The sequence below is a fragment of the Centrocercus urophasianus genome, unplaced genomic scaffold, assembly GCF_019232065.1.
Source record: "Centrocercus urophasianus isolate 14NV4802_14NV808 unplaced genomic scaffold, USGS_Curo_1.0 seq_24, whole genome shotgun sequence".
Classification (NCBI taxonomy): domain Eukaryota; kingdom Metazoa; phylum Chordata; class Aves; order Galliformes; family Phasianidae; genus Centrocercus; species Centrocercus urophasianus.
The window spans coordinates 4,039,487-4,056,976 of record NW_024884800.1 but is presented as its reverse complement, the minus strand read 5'-3'; the positions used below and the strand labels follow the sequence as shown (position 1 = coordinate 4,056,976).

General features: G+C 43.6%; 1 protein-coding gene across 2 annotated transcripts; it reads left to right on the top strand.

Annotated features, from left to right (window-relative positions):
• Positions 1-2,676: 2,676 nt before the first annotated feature.
• Positions 2,677-17,142, top strand: MOSPD1 (motile sperm domain containing 1). 2 transcript variants are annotated; one of them, XM_042825235.1, is made up of 6 exons: positions 2,677-2,773; positions 8,211-8,468; positions 8,647-8,722; positions 11,590-11,816; positions 13,399-13,560; positions 15,893-17,142. In XM_042825235.1, exons 2-6 carry the CDS (start codon positions 8,315-8,317, stop codon positions 15,922-15,924), a joined length of 651 nt encoding a protein of 216 aa, XP_042681169.1. In that variant the 5' UTR covers positions 2,677-2,773; positions 8,211-8,314; the 3' UTR covers positions 15,925-17,142. The 2 variants fall into 2 exon arrangements, with proteins under 2 accessions (XP_042681169.1, XP_042681168.1); XM_042825234.1 differs by having other exon boundaries at positions 11,590-11,819.
• The last annotated feature ends 348 nt before the right edge of the window (positions 17,143-17,490 follow it).

Here is a 17,490-nt window from a genome sequence, read left to right as displayed (position 1 = left end):
TATACCTCATTTCCTGAGGTATTTGAAAGGAGAAGTGGATTTGCAATGCCGTGCCATGGAGAAGGCAACTGTCAAAGAAAACCAAATTCACAGGGGTAATCGGGCATTAATGCTGTTTTTCTCACAACTCAAGAAAATCTCCACAACAAACGAGTTTAGAATCTCACATATAAAGTATTTAAACAGATGGATAATCACCACAGCAACCAAAAACACTTCCAGAGAAGTCATTCAGGAGCATTCCGTATTTGCAGACTCCGGTCTCAGGTTTCTGGCAGCAAGCAGGCAATATTTTATGTAACAAAGACAAGCCAGTGTTTTTAGGTAACTCACAGTGGTTTCCAAGGTGGGTAGAAAATTAAGAGGACCAAACATAAGCTGCAGGAATAGAATTTTTTTTAACTCCTCCAATTACACTTACAGCGACCTGACCAGCTTGTCGCATATTCACTACTGCATCTTATGTCTCTGCTCCTTTGGATCTATATTTCTGAATTCCTCCTCATCCACATATTTTTCTCACTTTTTCCTCCGCCTTACCAGCATTGCTGCAGCCTCGGTCTGCCTCTGATCCAGAACACAGTTATTCTGGCAAAAATAACGTAAAACTGAGAAGGAGAAACTGAAAGAAACAATAATCTGACTGCAAAGAACTTAACATAAATCTGTGAGATAATTCTCATCATTGCCATACATGGCAGCAGTCTCTATTTTCCACATCTCAGATGAGCAGCCTACAGACAGCACAAGGCACTCCTTACAATACTCTTTTCAACCATCTGAAGTATTGGGCACTGCTGGCAAGGCAGCAAGAAGAGAGGCAGGACTGTATCAGTCTGGGTTTGGACATGCTCCACACCAAAAACTCTGCATCAGTGAGTTTATCAACCAGCTCCGCAGTATTTTTGCATGCATCAGTACTTGTTAAATAGCAGCAGCACATCCATATATTCAATAACGTCCTGTATGAAACACAATCTCTCTCAAGGGCTCGCTATTGCAAAATTGTCAGTGACGTGGGGTGTGTGCTCTCTGATGCATCAGGCACAGCAAACAAGGACGGAACACTGACTCCTACTCAGCTGTACACAATACACATTTAATTGGAGTCAACACAGGGCTTTTAAGATACCAAAATAACTCAAAACAAAGCCCAGATAGGTGAGTGGAAAAGGAGGAGCCCAGTGTGATTGCTGATTGTCAACAAGCAGTCAGTAAGTGTAAACACCATTGAAAGTGAGACAGTTGTTTTTACTGTTTGAGTGCTGGAAACAAACAGAATCACAGAATGGCCAGGGTGGGAAGGGACCTCGAGGTCCAACCCCGCTGCCACACGCAGGGCCACCAACCTCCACACTGAATACCAGCCCAGGCTGCTCAGGGCCTCATCCAACCTGGCCTTGAACATCTCCAGGAATGGGGCATCCACAGCCTCTCTGCGCAGCTGTTCCAGCACCTCACCACTCTCATAGTGAAGAACTTCCCCCTGACATCCAATCTAAACCTCCCCCCCCTCAACTTAAAACCATTTCCTTTCAAAGAGTTGATTCCCCTGCTGTTTATAGGCTCCCTTTAAGTACTGAAGGGCTGCAATCAGGTCACTCCACAGCATTCTTTCCTCCAGGCTGAACAAGCCCAGCTCTCTCAGCCTGTCTTCATAGGGGAGGTGCTGCAGCCCCCTGATCATCTTAGTGGATCCAAAACGAGCTCTCAGAGAAGACCAAAGTCTGTCAATCAGTCTGAAAACAGTGATTCCAGCTTATTTGTAAGCATTTAGAAATACTACTTCTAGCTGAAAGTTGTTCAGACACAAAATAAACTAGTTTTCACTGCACAGACTTCCAGAAATCGACAGGATTATAATTCCTACATATATTTCAACCACAATTTCTTAAGTAATTTGTGGCTATAAAACTTCCTAATGAACTACGAGCAACGATGAGACCTTCAGAAGGATTTGGTAAAAGATGAGCATTAACACATCTTGGCTGAGCAGCAAAAGGCATAGTTTTCTTTTACTCCGCCTTTCACGACTTTTAACAGACAAAATACGTTGCTTTCTGTCCTGCATTGCTTCATGACACGAAATGCCAATGGCTGCTGTTTGTTTCATGCAGAATTGCAAGTCGTTTCACTCTGCTAATGGGCAAAAGATTTTGCAGCCCTACTGGCTTGGAAGGCTTAATTATAAATCTTAATTATTCACCTGGCCCGTAATAAAAGCGCCACAGTGTCCATCTTACAGCTGCTAGTGGCCTCGCACACTGACTGTGGGGCTGGATTTTTCGCACCATGCAGTGCTAAGAAGCCCAAGGCAGAATAAAAACAAAGGCGATAACGGACAGTGCGCAAAAGGAGCCGAAGTCCACAAACAGCTTAACAAAAATGAGGCCGCTAAGTAAATAAGAGGAACACGGAACAAACGCAACTGCAAAGCAGCTCACAGGATCCACGCGTCGCTTCAGGCGTTCTGCTGGACGACGGCCTAAGGGCACTGGCCAGCCGGGGGGAAAGGAAAAACACCCCAAAAGCGCCCGCAGAACGGCCCACAGCGACCGCTCCCTGCCGACGGACCGGCCGACATGGCGGCGAGAGGCGGGAGCGAGGCGGCGAGGGCGGGGCTCGCTGACGTCTCGCGATGGCTGGAGGCAAGAGGGAGCCCGCCGCCATCCCGGCAGCCATAGCGACGACGCTACCCGCAGTGACGGGAGCAGGCGGGGGGGCGCCGTACAAAGGGGGCGCCGGGCGAGCCCGCAGCCAGCGGCCCCGAGCGGTGAGTGCGGGGAGGGGGGCGCCGCGAGACGCCGCCGGGGCGGGACAGGAACGCCGCCTCCTGCCCGCTTCCCTTACCGGCACGGAGCGCCGCCGGAGCCGGCGAGGCCTCGCTGCCAGGCCTCAATGCCCAGCGCGGGCAGCCGGCCGGACCAGGACGGGCTGTGAGGGGCGGCGGGGACGGCGCGCTGTGCCGGGCGGAGCGGGGCCGGGCTGTCGGAGCCCCGCCGCCGCCTCGATCTCCGCTCCCGAATAACAAAGGGGATACGTGGAGCGTGTGCCGTCGCTCCTGTTTCTCTGCCTTCAGTAGGTGCGTCTTAAGAGCCCAATTAGAGCGGCTTCTTTCCCGTGTTTCTCTCAAGGAAGAGCGTTTCCCGCAGCGAATCGGTGCCGTCCTGACATTTGATCTGTGCAGCTGAACCTGGGGATGAAAGGCCGTGTAGCGCCGTGTGAGTGCGAGGGCCGGGGCACAGCGCCCTTGTGCCCCCATAGCGCACTGTGGAGGGAGCAGCAGCTGAGCCCGGCTGGGATTCCACGTGTCCCTGCTGCTGCACGCCCCTCAGGTGTGTTCGAACAAAGCTGCTGTTGTCACCTTGTCGGCGTCTGAAAAACTCAAGGAAAAATAACTGGGCTGTGTTCTGGGCTGCGTTAAAAAAGGGGTGGCCAGCAGGAAGAGGGGGGTGATTGTCCCCTTCTATTCAGCTCTTGTGAGGCCCCATCTGCAGCGCTGCATCCAGACAGAGGGCTCCCAGCACAGGAAGGACGTGGAGCTCTTGGAGCGGGTCCAGAGGAGGGCACTAAGATGATCAGGGGCTGGAGCAGCTCTCCTGTGAGGAAAGGTCGACGGAACTGGGCTTGTTTAGCTTGGAGAAGAGAAGGCGTTGGGGAGACCTCATTGTGGCCTTCCAGAACTTGAAGGGAGAGTATTACAGGAGGGAGAATGGCTGTTTACGAGGCTGAATAGTGATAGGACAAGGGAAAATGGTTTCAAACTGAGATGAGGACGTTTAGGTTAGATATTAGGAGGAAGTTTTTCTCTCAGAGGGTGGTGATGCACTGGAACAGGTTGTCCAAGGAGGCTGTGGATGCCCCATCCCTGGAGGCATTCAGGGCGAGGCTGGATGTGGCTCTGGGCAGCCTGGTCTGCTGGTTGGCAACCCTGCACACAGCAGGGGGTTGGAACTAGATGATTATTGTGGTCCTTTTCAACACAGACCATTCTGTGATTCTATGATGAATGGTGTGGATCAAGCAAGTTGTGCTGTTGGTTCTAATAAGTGACCTCCTCTGAGAGTCTTCTGATTTCCAGCATCCTGAGGACAGTTCAGTGACGCTCTCATCACTCTGTGCAGTAGCAGAGGGTTTGAGAAGTCTCAGAGTGGTTCTGCCAGTTCTGATGTCACTGTCCACCCACTTCAGTGCTTTGCAGAATATGTGCCCTCGTAGATCAGCAAACTGAAGTGAGGTTAACCAGCTTGCTCAAGGTCACAGGGTCAGTGACAGAGCTGGCAATAATGGAACGCAGCCATCCCCACTGCCGGCTCTGTGCTCATCACTGGATGACTCTCCCAGATAATTGCAGGTAGTTTAAACAGTGCGTTGCGTAAGTCTGTTTTGAGGCCTTCACAAGGTTTTGGAAAGATGAAACGTTAATAGATCTGCTTCTTGTGCTCTGTTTGCACGGGGCTCATGCGGAAGCTTAAACTTCTCCTGGCACTGGGAGAAATTTCGAGGTCTTCGTGGCTTATTTTGTAAATATGTGCTCAAAAGTCATCTGTACGTCAGTTGTGTGTTTGTTAAGTAAATGGTGTGGAAAAGCTCTTGTGTAGCTTTAGAGGGTAGATGATGGGATAGAACAGACATAGATTACACCTTAATTACAGTTTTTAAAAGGAGAATCTGGAAACTATGGCTCTAAAGAGTTCTCTGAATAAAGCGTTTACCAAATGATGTTCTGTCATTTGCCACTGTTTGAAAAAAAAAGCCAAACAAGTGTGCTGGGAAGCCATAGTGATGGGCTGATGAAAGTTAAAATGGAACAAAAAGCTTCCCCCTCCTTGATTTATTTTTTCTGCACGTAATTGTTAAGTAAAAACAAATCGGAAGGGCTGTCATTTCTGAGCCTAGAGAGAAGTTTCACTTCATGTTTTTTGTTTATTTTTTCCTGTTAAGCTTATGAAGAAAGGGGTTTCAGAGGAAATGCTGACAGTTCATGCTGGTGTGACACATGCATTGTATATTTAGTAGCTTCAGGGAGGAGAGATCCTTAGTGAGCTGAAGAAAATATCACGGATAGTGGTTGGTGTGGACCTCAGAGAGCGCTGGAAAGCAGGCTGGCATTGCTCAGGTGTTCCACCTCAGCCCTGTCCTGCAGGGAGCCTTGAGTTTGGCACAGTCCTAATGCTGCGTGGAGTTGTGCTGGTGGTCATAGTTAGAGACCACAGGTCTGTGTTTTGTAAGCATTTGTTTGTTCTTATCTTTGTGTTCTGGGATTAATTCTGGTGACCATTGGCTGCACAAAGTAATCTGATAGGAGTTGCTGTGTTGTAGTGCAGCATGGAGAACAGCAATGGCCACGTTCCTTTTAAGTGGCCAACGGTGCCAAAGCAGCACTGCGTAGCTGTGCTCTGGGCATCAGCAGGAGTCCTGCTCTAGGTTTGGTCCATGCAAAGGCATTTTCATGATACAGGCTTCCTCTGTTTAAAAAAAAAATGACAGTTTGTTGTTGATGAGCACTATGTGAAAGCTGCACTACTAAATTGCCATACCTCCCCTGTGTTTGTACAACTTACAGTGCTGTCTTTAGGAAAAGTACTTGTGCTGATATTACCTGGTGAGGTATCCCAGCAAGGCAACTTGTCAGCTGAAATAATTCTCTCAAAAGGAATGCTTGTGGCTTGCCTAGAAACCTACAACTTTATATCCTGAATGACACTGCTGTGTCAGCAAATGAGTCTGTTGTAGAGCTGAGTTTGCCAGACTTTACTTCTGCCAGTTTGAGTGCTAACTTCTTATCCAGCCAAGTTAAATAAGAAAAGGAAGCAATAATGGGATGCACTTCTTTTTAGGGTTGGTAGCTTTCAGTGTGAAAGCTTGTGGAATCCAGGAAGGTTTGTGCACTGTTACCAATGGATGTGTAAGAGCAAGACCTGCTGGTAGGCTTATGGTGCACAGCTCTGCGTGCTGTGATGTGTGGGCTGGGAGCACCTGGCTGCTTGCTGGTGGCTGAGCTGAGGAAACTGGAGCTGTGCAGTGATGCCAGAAATCAGAATGAAACCCATGCAGTGTTTAATGGGATTGTGGTACTCCATCCCTGGAGGCATTCAAGGCCAGGCTGGATGTGGCTCTGGTCTGGTGGTTGGTGACCCTGCACACAGCAGGGGGTTGAAACTAAATGATCATTGTGGTCCTTTTCAACCCAGGCCATTCTATGATTCTGTGATGCTTCATTTGCAATCATTAAATAAAAAACAAATGGTTTACATTTTAATAAATCTGGTCACCTAAATATCTGGCAGTACTTTGGTAGTGGTTGTACAGAAGTAAAACACTTGTTAGGAAAGCAATTGTTCATTTCAAGAAGATGGCTCATATATCTGATATGTATAATGTATGCAGTAGGTCTGTTTGAGAGCCAGTTGTTCTCATGTGAACTTACTGTATACTGTGTTAATTTTGGGAGGAAAAAGAAATAAAAAAAGTACAAAATCTGTGCATCAGAAGCTTCAGAAGACATTATTTCCTATGCTGATTATTTGGCAGATAGTCATATTAATAACATAATAACATATTTGATGTATATTAATCTATTTAATCTCATTCTGCAATGGCTCGTACAGTTTTGCAGGAAATATTGTTTGCAGCTGCTCCACGCAGTGATCTTAGAGCTTGTTCATTCCTCTGAAACAAAATGCATTTATGACAATTCTAGGAAGCACCACGGAGCCCAAATTGCCACTCACAGATCTGTTTCTTTTTCCAGTCCCTTCTTAATAAGGTAGCAGAGCATCAGCTTTGGAACGCTCTCACTGGGGATTTGTTTTCAGAGTATTCTTAGTAGCGTTGCAGTGAAGCGGAAATCAACCTGTGCTCTGCACAGCAATTCAGCCCAGGGAAAGGTGTCCAGTGAGAGCAGTTCTCTAACGAGTTGCTGCTTTAAAAAAGTAAAGAAACAGAAGAGCTTAACGAGAAACACAGCCTGTGCATCCAAAGATGGGGCTACTAAAATACCTTCTAGCAAACATTCATTCCTGTCACGTTTTGAATACAAAGCGCAGATTTGGTGTTGGAAATGTAAACATCACGATGTTCTGAATGCAAAAATCCAAGCTTTTATTTTTGTTTGTTTGGGGCGCTGTGGGAATTCAATGTAGACATTTCAGAAACTGGATTTCTTAAGGTGCAACCAGATCAGGTTATTTGTCTGGAGAACAGCTGGAACAGATGTTCTGTAAGGCTGCATTGAAAGTGGACATTGCAGCTCGTGAGCCTGTGGGAACTTTTTATTCTTTTATTATGTCCTATTGTAGAATAAAGCTGAGCCTCACAGGACACCTTTAGTTTGATAGTAAACCTAGGGGAAGTACAGTAAAATCTGACAATCTTGGGGGAAGAATAGGGGAAGCTGTTTCACTGTGTTGTGTCTGCAGTGTGTAAGGTCACTGGCATGCAGCGCGTGCTGAGCAATCTGCCCTTAATTTTATTGGACAAATTACATTTGGGATTGTTGCTCGATCAGGTCAGAGGTTCTGGTTTTAGTTCTGGAATGAGACTTGGAATAAAAACTGTGGGGGTGGCAAAGGAGAATCACGATGGTTATGTTTTGTTTAGAGGCAGATTGGTAGAAAACCTTTCTCATTTCTTAACCCAGTAAGAAATCCAACATGGATCTCCTGTTATTCATCCCAGTTAATTTTCAATTCGTTGCCAGTAACTACTGTGCAATCACAACAAGACCTTAGTTTAGACAAAGCACGAAGATGTTCCCCATTCCTTTGTTCTGAATCTGCCTGTGTGAGCAGATACCTCAGTTACACTTCATCCTGGAACGGCTGCACAGCTCACAGCGCAGTGAGATCCTTCCAGCGATGCCTGCTGCTGTGTTTCCTCATTTTGCTCTTTTCTCAACCGTTTGTTTTCTGAGGTGAGAGTCGCGTTTATTTGTGCTGTTTGCTTTGTGTTGCACAGTTGTGTCACAGAGGCACGGCAGACTGGGGGCTGCAGAAGTGCTGATCCATTTCTTTTGGAGCAGTTTGTTAAATGGATGCGATCTGGTGTGGATAGAAAAGGCATTGCCACGTTTTTGAATGACGATATTCAGTTATGCAGCTACCTGTACAGAGTTCTACCTTCTTACAACTTTGTTGTCTGCCTCAGTTTACCAGAGGTTCAGGGAACAATCTTCTCACCTTCTCTCTTTTTTCCCTTTTTTCCTTCAGAATTGCCAAAATGCTTTGGAATTCTTAAACGATTCTAAAACTGAAGTTGCTGAAGATACAAAACTCATAAGAACACAAGAAGCAGCAAGGAGGATTCAGTGCCAATGCAGCAACAAAGAAGACAGCCAGAGTTAGTGGAAGGAAATCTTCCTGTCTTTGTTTTTCCTACAGAACTTATATTTTATGCAGATGACCAGTCGACACACAAGCAGGTGTTGACTCTATATAACCCCTATGAGTTTGCCTTAAAATTCAAAGGTGGGTTTCTTAGGTTAAGTTGTATTTAAGGATTAGTTGGTGATCTTGAACAATCCAATTATAGTTTGTGTAACGAATCATATTTGCCACAAAACCAAAGCCCTGTCTCCACGTGTATCTGTTGGTGACTCAGGTGTTGATGTGTGACTTGTCACCTCTGCTGTCCTTTCCTTTGCAGTTCTCTGTACAACTCCAAATAAATATGCGGTGGTTGATGCGACCGGAGCAGTGAAGCCTCAGTGCTGTGTTGATATGTAAGTAAAAAGTGGTTTATTTTTCCCCGATGTCTGATTACCTAATTTCCTTCATTATTGTAAGAGGTAGTGAATGACAGCAAACACAGCATAAACTATATAAATATTACCATGCTTTCCTGATCTCCTGTATTCTCATGGCCATCCAGTCTTTACTGTTCTTTTACTCTAGGGCAAAGGTAACGATTTGGAGATTGCTTCTTTAGTTTTCTCTTTAAGCATAAACAACATGCTACTAAATGCATCCTGTAGTATAGTTGGTGAATCATCAGTGAGAGTATGGAGTCTGTATTTTGTTATTTCTAACAAGAAGAACAAGACCACCCCTAGGGTTGGGATTTCTTTGGGAGAAATATTTGTTTGCAGATTGACAAAGTGAAAACTTATGAAGTTCTACTGAACACACTTTTCTGGGACATATTTAACGAAGGTACTTTTGCCCATCCTTCACCCTGACCACCTGTCTTGTACTCTCTGCTCTCTCTTCCACCCCTCCTTCCCCCTTTACTTCTCCTTTCAGGTCCCAGCACCATAACAGAGGAGAAATGAATGCTGGTTAAGTTTACTCCAGTAACATGCAGGGCCTGCAGGCTGCTGAAATTCAAAGTAGAGCAAGAACCAATAGATATGATAAAATTGCCCAGGTTTTTTCATTGTGTTTGCAACATTATCTCTGTGAGGTACAGATAGAACAAAATCAATGAGAATATCAGTAAGCCACTGGCAGGGTTTAGCAGGCATTTACACATTCTCAATGTTTAGTTCATCTTTGGCTTAAACAAACGTGTTAAATAAGAGGTATGCCTATTTCCTGGGGAGTTTTTGTGTGGCAAAGAAAACCCCATCTGGTTCTGTTGACGTTGTTGTCCAATGTCAGTGTTCACTGCAAAGCTATGAGCAGTACTAGGTAAGTGTGGCTGCTTGCCAGATAAACATATTCTACGGAGCTTCTAATTAAGCAGTGGCCTCTGACAAGAAACATGAGCATGTATCTGTTTATAAGGGTCTGCAGAAAACATCTCTTTGCTTGGCAGCAGATGCATGTCTCATAGTGCAGCAGTATGTACAGATTTTGTTTAGGTCGATAGTAGCACATATAAGAAGAGAAAAAAACTGTAAAGGAAGTCTTAAAGGGAGAAATAATTTATCAGAACAGCAGATTCAGTTCTCAGGGTTGTATGAAAGTGTTGTTGGGGAAAATCCCTCTGTTTTAATGAAAGCACTCACCCAACCACCACTGAGCTTCTTGAAGCCTGACATAAGCACACTGCTTGGTTCCTAAAGTAAAACCACAGGCATTTCTATGCCCATCTTGCTTAGGAGAGATGACTTAGTTTCTGTTTCCTTGTTGAATGGTGTGTTCAAACTATATTCTGGTTATAAGCACTGCTCTGTGTTTATGATTGTAGATACCTTGCTGTGACACAATTCATTTAAAAGAAACCAGAAACTAACATCTGTTTCTTGTAGCATTTTGATGCACATGTATCACAAAGATAGTGCTCATAATCGTTTCTGAAAAGTTTATCCTGTATTAATAAAGGTAAAACCACTTTTTTCCCTCAGGATATGGCAACCTTCTTGAAGCCACACCACTTATACACAGGTGTTTTTTCAGGTTAGCTATTATTACCTTAGAAATTTAGAGTAGCCTCTCATAAAGAAGAAAAAAAAGTTTTGCACTCCAGAAGAATCCTTTGTTTTAACTCTAAGAGCTGCTATGACTTTTAAAAACCTGAATGTTTTCTTTTTTTAGTGCTAGATGGGTATTTTCATAATGAATCATAAATGCAGAGAGGAGGCAGGTGAGCAGAGCAGTGTTGCAAAGGTCTGTATTGCCTTTGATCAGTGTTATTTTTAAACTGTGCCTTTTACGTGTCCTACATATGATTTTTTTTTCACATTAAATACCATAAAAGTAGAAGTAATGTAACAGCTATCACAGTGCCTTAATTTTGAAACCATCTTGGTCAACTTGTTCAAAACAGCAGAGTTCCCAGTGGTTGCTGGGCAGTACAGAAGTCTGTGAGGGAACAAATGGACTCCAGGCATGGCTCAGCTTTGCCTGTGCTGCAGTTGGGGTGTGACTGCAGCTTGTGTCCATAACAGCAGCCCTAACTCTTGCTAGCTGGTCAAGTGCCTGCAGTATTTCAGTTCAGGCTGCAGAATATGCTCAAGGTAGCAAGACTGCTGAGCAAAGCTTTGGCAGCACAGAGCTCTGAGAGCCACGCTTGCTCTCTTCTTGTATGGAAGGGATGGGAAATGTTTATATTGCAGTTACGTGCCTTAAACTGGTGAGTTTCTGATTTCAAAAATCTCTTTAAATCTAGATGACTCTTACCCATAGAGAGAATTAGTTTTGCTTTTGGGAAAGTGTAATTTCAAAGCTTTGAGCCTGCTTTCCTGAAGAGACTTCTGCCATCACCTTGTCTGTCCAAGTGCTTGGCAGTCCTTTTTTTCCCCTATCTACCCCACGTCCCCCTCTACCTTTTGACATATTGGACAGCATAAAGCAAAATTGTTTGAAGAGGAGGCGTCTTTCAGATAATGGATGTTCTGTGAGAAGTGGCAGTCAGGCCCCTAATGGTGTCTTCTGAGAAAGAATAGCTGTGGTTTTTTTGGCCAGCCAATTGGAGCAGATATATTTAGGAACTAGAATGCCCTGCCATGGTGCAGCAAACGGGGAGGAGAGAGACGAGGCAAGATCAGAGCTTCAAGAACATTGAGTGACTGAGGATAGAGTGGGGATGTGAGCTACTGAATGCATCTGTGTGGGGAAAATGGGAAACATTGGCATTGCAGGGCGTGATTGCACACGAGGCATCGTTCTGATCAGCTCCTCTGCTTGACATTGTTGTACTCTGCAGTGTGATTCGTCACAGAGATGTTCGTGCTGCTCACTATGGTGTGATAGATAAATTCCGACTGCAAGTGTCTGAGCAAAGCCAGAGGAAAGCACTGGGGAGAAAGGAGATTATTGCTACTCTGCTTCCATCTGCAAAGGAACCACCACAGCAAAAGGAAGAGGAAGAAAAACGAATAAAGGAACACCTGTCTGAAAGTGTCTTTTTTGAGCAGACTTTGTGTCAACCAGGTAGTTGAAATCTTTATCCATCCTGTTCTCTGGATCAGTTTTGAATGGCTTAAATAATAGAAAGACTAGACTAAAATAAGCTTGAAAACAATTCTTATTAGTTACCTTTAGCACCAAAGGACGATTGCACTCGAGAAGCAAACTGTGACAGTTCTGCTTGTGCTGTCTTGATTAATAATAATTTTTTTTCTTCTTTGTCTGAAAAGTACAAAAAAAGCAGAATTGCCACTGGAAATTCTTTGTATGTTTTGTATATGATGAAGTGAATCTAAAGTCTTGGGCAAAGCCTGGGGCAAACAGCTAAGTGACAGGGAGAGAAAAAGCATTGAGTCTTACTGGAAGTGCATCTGAATGGATCCTCAACCTCTGCTGAATTATAGTGTAATGTTCTTGTCACTGCTTGTTTTTCATGACAAGAACAAAAATAAGTTCCTGAAAAGAAAATGACTTGCTTGAGACTGTTTCTCCTGCTAAAATCAAACTGTGTCAGCATTTATAAATGGTTTGCTGGCTGGTGAAACACCTTGTATTAAGAAAAAAAAACATCCATCTCAGTATGTATTGCAGGAGGATAGGTGGTTAAACTAAACCTACACTGTCTCTGGGCCCACAGAACACACTGTTAATGTGACAGTTGTTCCAGTACAGAGGGTTTGAACCATTCTGAACAATCTGATATTGGTCTTAATCCAAACACTACTTTTTCTCTTTAAACCTTTAATTAAATTGTATTGCTTGCTTACAGAAAAGCAGCAAACAGCAGCTTAAGGTCTTTGCATATAACCTGCAACCTAGAAAGAACAGTACTGGAATTAAAATAGGATACTCAAGCCAGACACAGTGAGGATAGAAAACTTTGCTAAAAGCATTTGGTAATGTGTTAGTTGACAGTGCTAAGAACCACCTGTTAGAAATTAACAGCTTGAAGTGTGTCAGTGAGGAGATTCCAGCCATTGAACTGCAGCACAGCAAAGAGCATGGAGGATAAATGAATCTGCAGTTTGCGTTTCCTTGTTTGGGTGACACTGGGTTGTTGTGGTAGTTCAGTTCTCAAAGCAGGCTAAACATGCTACTCAGCTGTGGCATGTGAACTGGACCTGGGGCAGGCCTTAAGTTCTCCCTTAAAGAAGGGAAACTCACCTGGGCCACCAGCTGTGCTCTTGCTGTAGCCAAGACTTGTTTGGAGGTGTAAGAGCTTTCTGCCTCTGTACTTCCTTTTAGTGTTCTTTCCCAATTAACTACTAATTGCACAGGGAATGTATCAGTGTCAGGATGCATAGTGAAACCTCAAGCATTGCTGAAACATCTAACTGCCAGGAGTGTGTATATATAGCTACCAGGCCTGGCAGACTGTTCCTCTAGAAGGGAGAGATTTGGAAAGTCATGTGAAAGCAAATTCCAGCATCAGCCTTGGAACAGGAGCAACCTCCTGCACTGCAAGATGCAGAAAGCTTAGGGAAGTGGATGTAAATTGTTTTCCATCCCCTCCAAACTCAAAAAGATAAAGAAAATATCAAGGTAGTGCAGCTCTGCTGTTGTGTGGGTAGATGTTCCCTACAAGTGGTACTGCTTTGTTTTTCAGAAAACAGACCTGCCTCATCGGGACCGAGTTTACTAACAGTCTTCCTGGGAATAGTGTGTATTGCAGCACTAATGCTACCTACATTGGGGGAAATGGAATCCCTGGTGCCTCTCTACCTCCATTTAAGTGTGAATCAGAAGTTAGTTGCTGCTTATGTTTTAGGTAAGTATTCTGGATTTCGTGTTTTAGAGGAACTTTTGTGATTTGGGGAACTTCTCAGCTGTTTGGCAGCAGCTTCAGGAAACCTGGAGACAAAGAACTGCCTTACATTTTCTTTTCTACCCCAGTTATATTTTACGTTACAGCCAGAATGATATGAGGGAAAATTGATTATAAATATTTTAGACCAGATTTTAGTCAATATTATATACAGGCTTCCATGTACTAGTTTTGCCTTCATTTGATGACTGGCCCAATCACTCATACCTCTAATCACCTGCCAGCAAAATAGAGTGGAATGAATTATGTTTCTTGCACTGAATACAGAGTTAATCTGTTGCAGAACCTAGAACTCTTCTGGTTCTGTTTCTCTCTCCAAGCCAAATAAGCTGGTCTGAAAGGCTGCGTTTGTCATCTTCTTGATAAGCAGTTGAAATGTTCAAAAATAAATGGTTATTGTTGCTTACTAAGAGATCACTGCCATCCACACCTCTTCCTGATTGCTCACTTGCTCCTAAATTAGGAGCATAGAGAAGTTGCACGCTTCACTTGATTTGACTATTTTTCTGTAGCTATTTCAGATTGGAAGAGCACTCGCACTTAACTCAGTTCTCCCACCCCCCTGCCTGGCAGAAATGAGAATTTAAAGGAAAGGAGATAGGCAGCTTCAAACTGAGAGCTGGAGGTGAGGTAGTGGTGGGAAAGAATGCAAGATCTTGTTGATGAAATGCACACAGCTTAGTGACTGACTTTGCTAAGTTCATCTGCTGAAAGGGTTTTAGATCTCACCTGCTGCTGACCAGAAGCCTATGTCTCTATCCGAGCTGATGGCATTGTATTTTCAGAGTAGAACCTTGCAGTAATCCTGGTTTTATTTTTACCTCTAGTTTTGAAAATAGTCCCAGTTTCTGCTGGTGACAACCATGGTGTTAAAGTGTTAAACCATTTGAATTCATACATTTGTAACAACTCACCTGTTCATAGATGCGTTGTGAAGTTCCTACAGGTCTTGGTTCTACTGGGGGCAGGGTTCTTACTGCTCATAAAGGGCTCCTCTGGGTACAGCACTTACCTACAACACAAGTGGATTGCCCATACGAAGGTGCAAACACTTTCTTCCACAATGAAGTACAATGGATTGTTTAGTTTTTAACTGAAAAGGGAGGTTTGTTCCACACCAATGGGACTCAGTGACACTGGAGAAGAATTTGCTTCACAGAAATGAGTGAAACGCAGCCGTGGTGCAGGTTGTTCCGTAGCACCTTCCAGAATCCTGTTACTCTGCAGTGATTTAAATAATCTAAATCAGGGCCTACAGCAGTTCTGGTATTTGGGATTGTCTGAGCTAATGCAGACCTTGACAAATAGCTGAACTATAATTCCTCTTTAATGGGATGAAATGCTTGTCTAATGGAGGGCAGCATTACAGTTCTGTTCAGTCATGCTTTTATGTTTAAAATCTTTATCAAATAAGTTACATCAGTATGGAGAAGCAACATAGCAAGAGAGTCTCAGCAATTTCTTTGTCTGGTAAAATCTGTAGGCTGTAAGATCTGTGCTGTGAAAGGCTATTATAGAAACGTATTCCAAGCCTGAAATAAGATTGCCTAAGAACTGATGAATTACTATTCTGGTGTGTCAGAAGGCCTGTATGTTTTTCCATATGCCTCTTTGCCCTGTACTAAATACATTCATGGCTATGAACCTTTTTCTTATCAACACAATGGCAGTGGGTTTTTCTGTGTGGCAGTAGTAGGTTTTCTAACCCTGTATTTTCTGCTTTCATCCTTGGAGCCTATTTTTAATTGGGAGTTTTTTAGGCCTCTGTCAGAGCAGACTTTTGTTTCCCTCCCTTCTTAAAGGTCACAAAGCCTGCAGAAAGCTCCCAGTGCAGACTGAGCAAAGATAAGTTCAGGACAAGTATTGCTCTGCAGAGAACTGAATAGAAATCACCATCTAGCTTTTAGCTAACCTGCCTTACTGATGACTCAGCATTTGAATTACACTGCCCATAACCATCCCACATCAAAACCAATGGCTTCCATGCCCTTGTTAAACTTAGATTTCAACATGGATGAGATTTTCCAGCAGGCAGTTGGTTGTACAGAGCAGTTATGGCTTCTTTGAGATTTAGCTACAAGGCAGCACTTCCTATAATGGAACACCTGAGTTTTGTCTACATCAGAATTTGGAGCAATACTTGTAGTACTTATGCAGGGGGTCTGTATGAACTCCTCCTGCATGCATTACTTCTGCTTTAGTTTCTGCCCTGTGAAATAACTGCCTTCTCCATCTCGAAAAGTTAAAGCACTTGGTTCTTCATCCTTTCCTCCAGGTCTCATCACCATGGTTATTCTGAGAACATGAGCAATGACTTAGCAGGACATCAAACACCTTACTGTATATTCACATCATGAATGTGGACTGCCTTTTACTCCCATTGGGCTCATCGAGATGCTAGCAGCTCTGTTCAGTGATCTAAGATACCTTCAGAAGTGTAATATATTTTAACTATGTATAATAAATGAAAGACTCAAAGCACTTTTAGGTGCTTCTGTAACAGACAGCTATGAAATGTTCAGTGATACCTGTGAAAATAATTTGAAACACTTTTATATTTACGCCTACTGTAAAAAAAATCCTTATTAAAGCAAACATTTGTTATTTTTAGTCTATGTTCACATCAGTGCGTGATCACTATAAAAGCAAACTGTCATGTAAGCGTTCCTTTGGTTTGTGGCTGTACATGCTGAGGCTGATGCCTGACACTTCTGTATGTGTACCAGAAGGATGGCAGTCGTGGCTGATCATTGAAGCAAATGGAAAATTTCATCAGTGAAACTATGAAATAAACCATTACGTTTAGGTGAAGGAGTAATTCTCAAATTCCTTACTTCACTGTTAGCCATGTATCACCGAGTGCTGGTTTTCTTACCTGGGGAGGTAATTTCTGCAACAGACATTTTGTATCGACCGCAGACAATAAAGACCAGTTCTGTAATCAGATCCCTTCATTTCTCAGGGCTGCGTGCAACCTGTGAGCTACGTGGCATTAACAGAACCTGAACCCGCACTGCACACCAATATAGAATTCAGCACCTTTTCCAGTTTTACAGACCAAACTAAGCAGAGCAGCAGAGGCATTTTTGTCTCCACCTTCCCCCACCACACCTTACAGCCGAGGCAGGATTTCTTTGGTACGAGGAACTCCTGCTCAAAGTCCAGTGTTTCATTCCAGGTGAACATTCACCCTATTTCACATTTCATTGTAGAGATGTTTAATTATAACATTTCTACTGCTTCATTTCACTATGACTGCATTTGGTTCATGCATACAGATTTATTAGGAGTCTATATAGTAAATATGCTTTGATTTGTATATGGAACGTTTTGGAAGTTAAGCTTCCCCCTTCTGCATGTTACAGGTCACGTTTCTGGACTTTGTGCACAGAAGCACAAGGAAACCACACAGATGTTGCTGTTTAAAAAACGATGAGGTTGAATTTACATTAATAACTACTGTAAATTTCTTACATGTAACACCCCAAGTCTTTAAAGGGCAATAAAAACCTTACTTCAGCTTGATTGCCAGGTGAACTGAGACTGTGTCATCTATCAGCATCAGGTGATAAAGAAACAGACATTAATAGATCTTATAAAAAAGTTGGTTTGAGCTCTTGGTGTTCCAGACCTGTGCTACAACTGGGAAGAGAGCTCTGGTTACAGAGGTAGGCATGGCTCAGATTCCTGCTCAATTCCTGCTGCTGTGGAGCTGCATTCTCGTAGCTTGGCTGATATTTTTAATCACCTGTAAATTGTTAATCACTGTTAATCTGGAGTTTTGTGACACACATTGCCAACATTCATTTTCATGGGATTTGGAAAGAAGCAACCAGCACAGAGCAAACACCTTGAGCAAAGAAATTGGGAGCA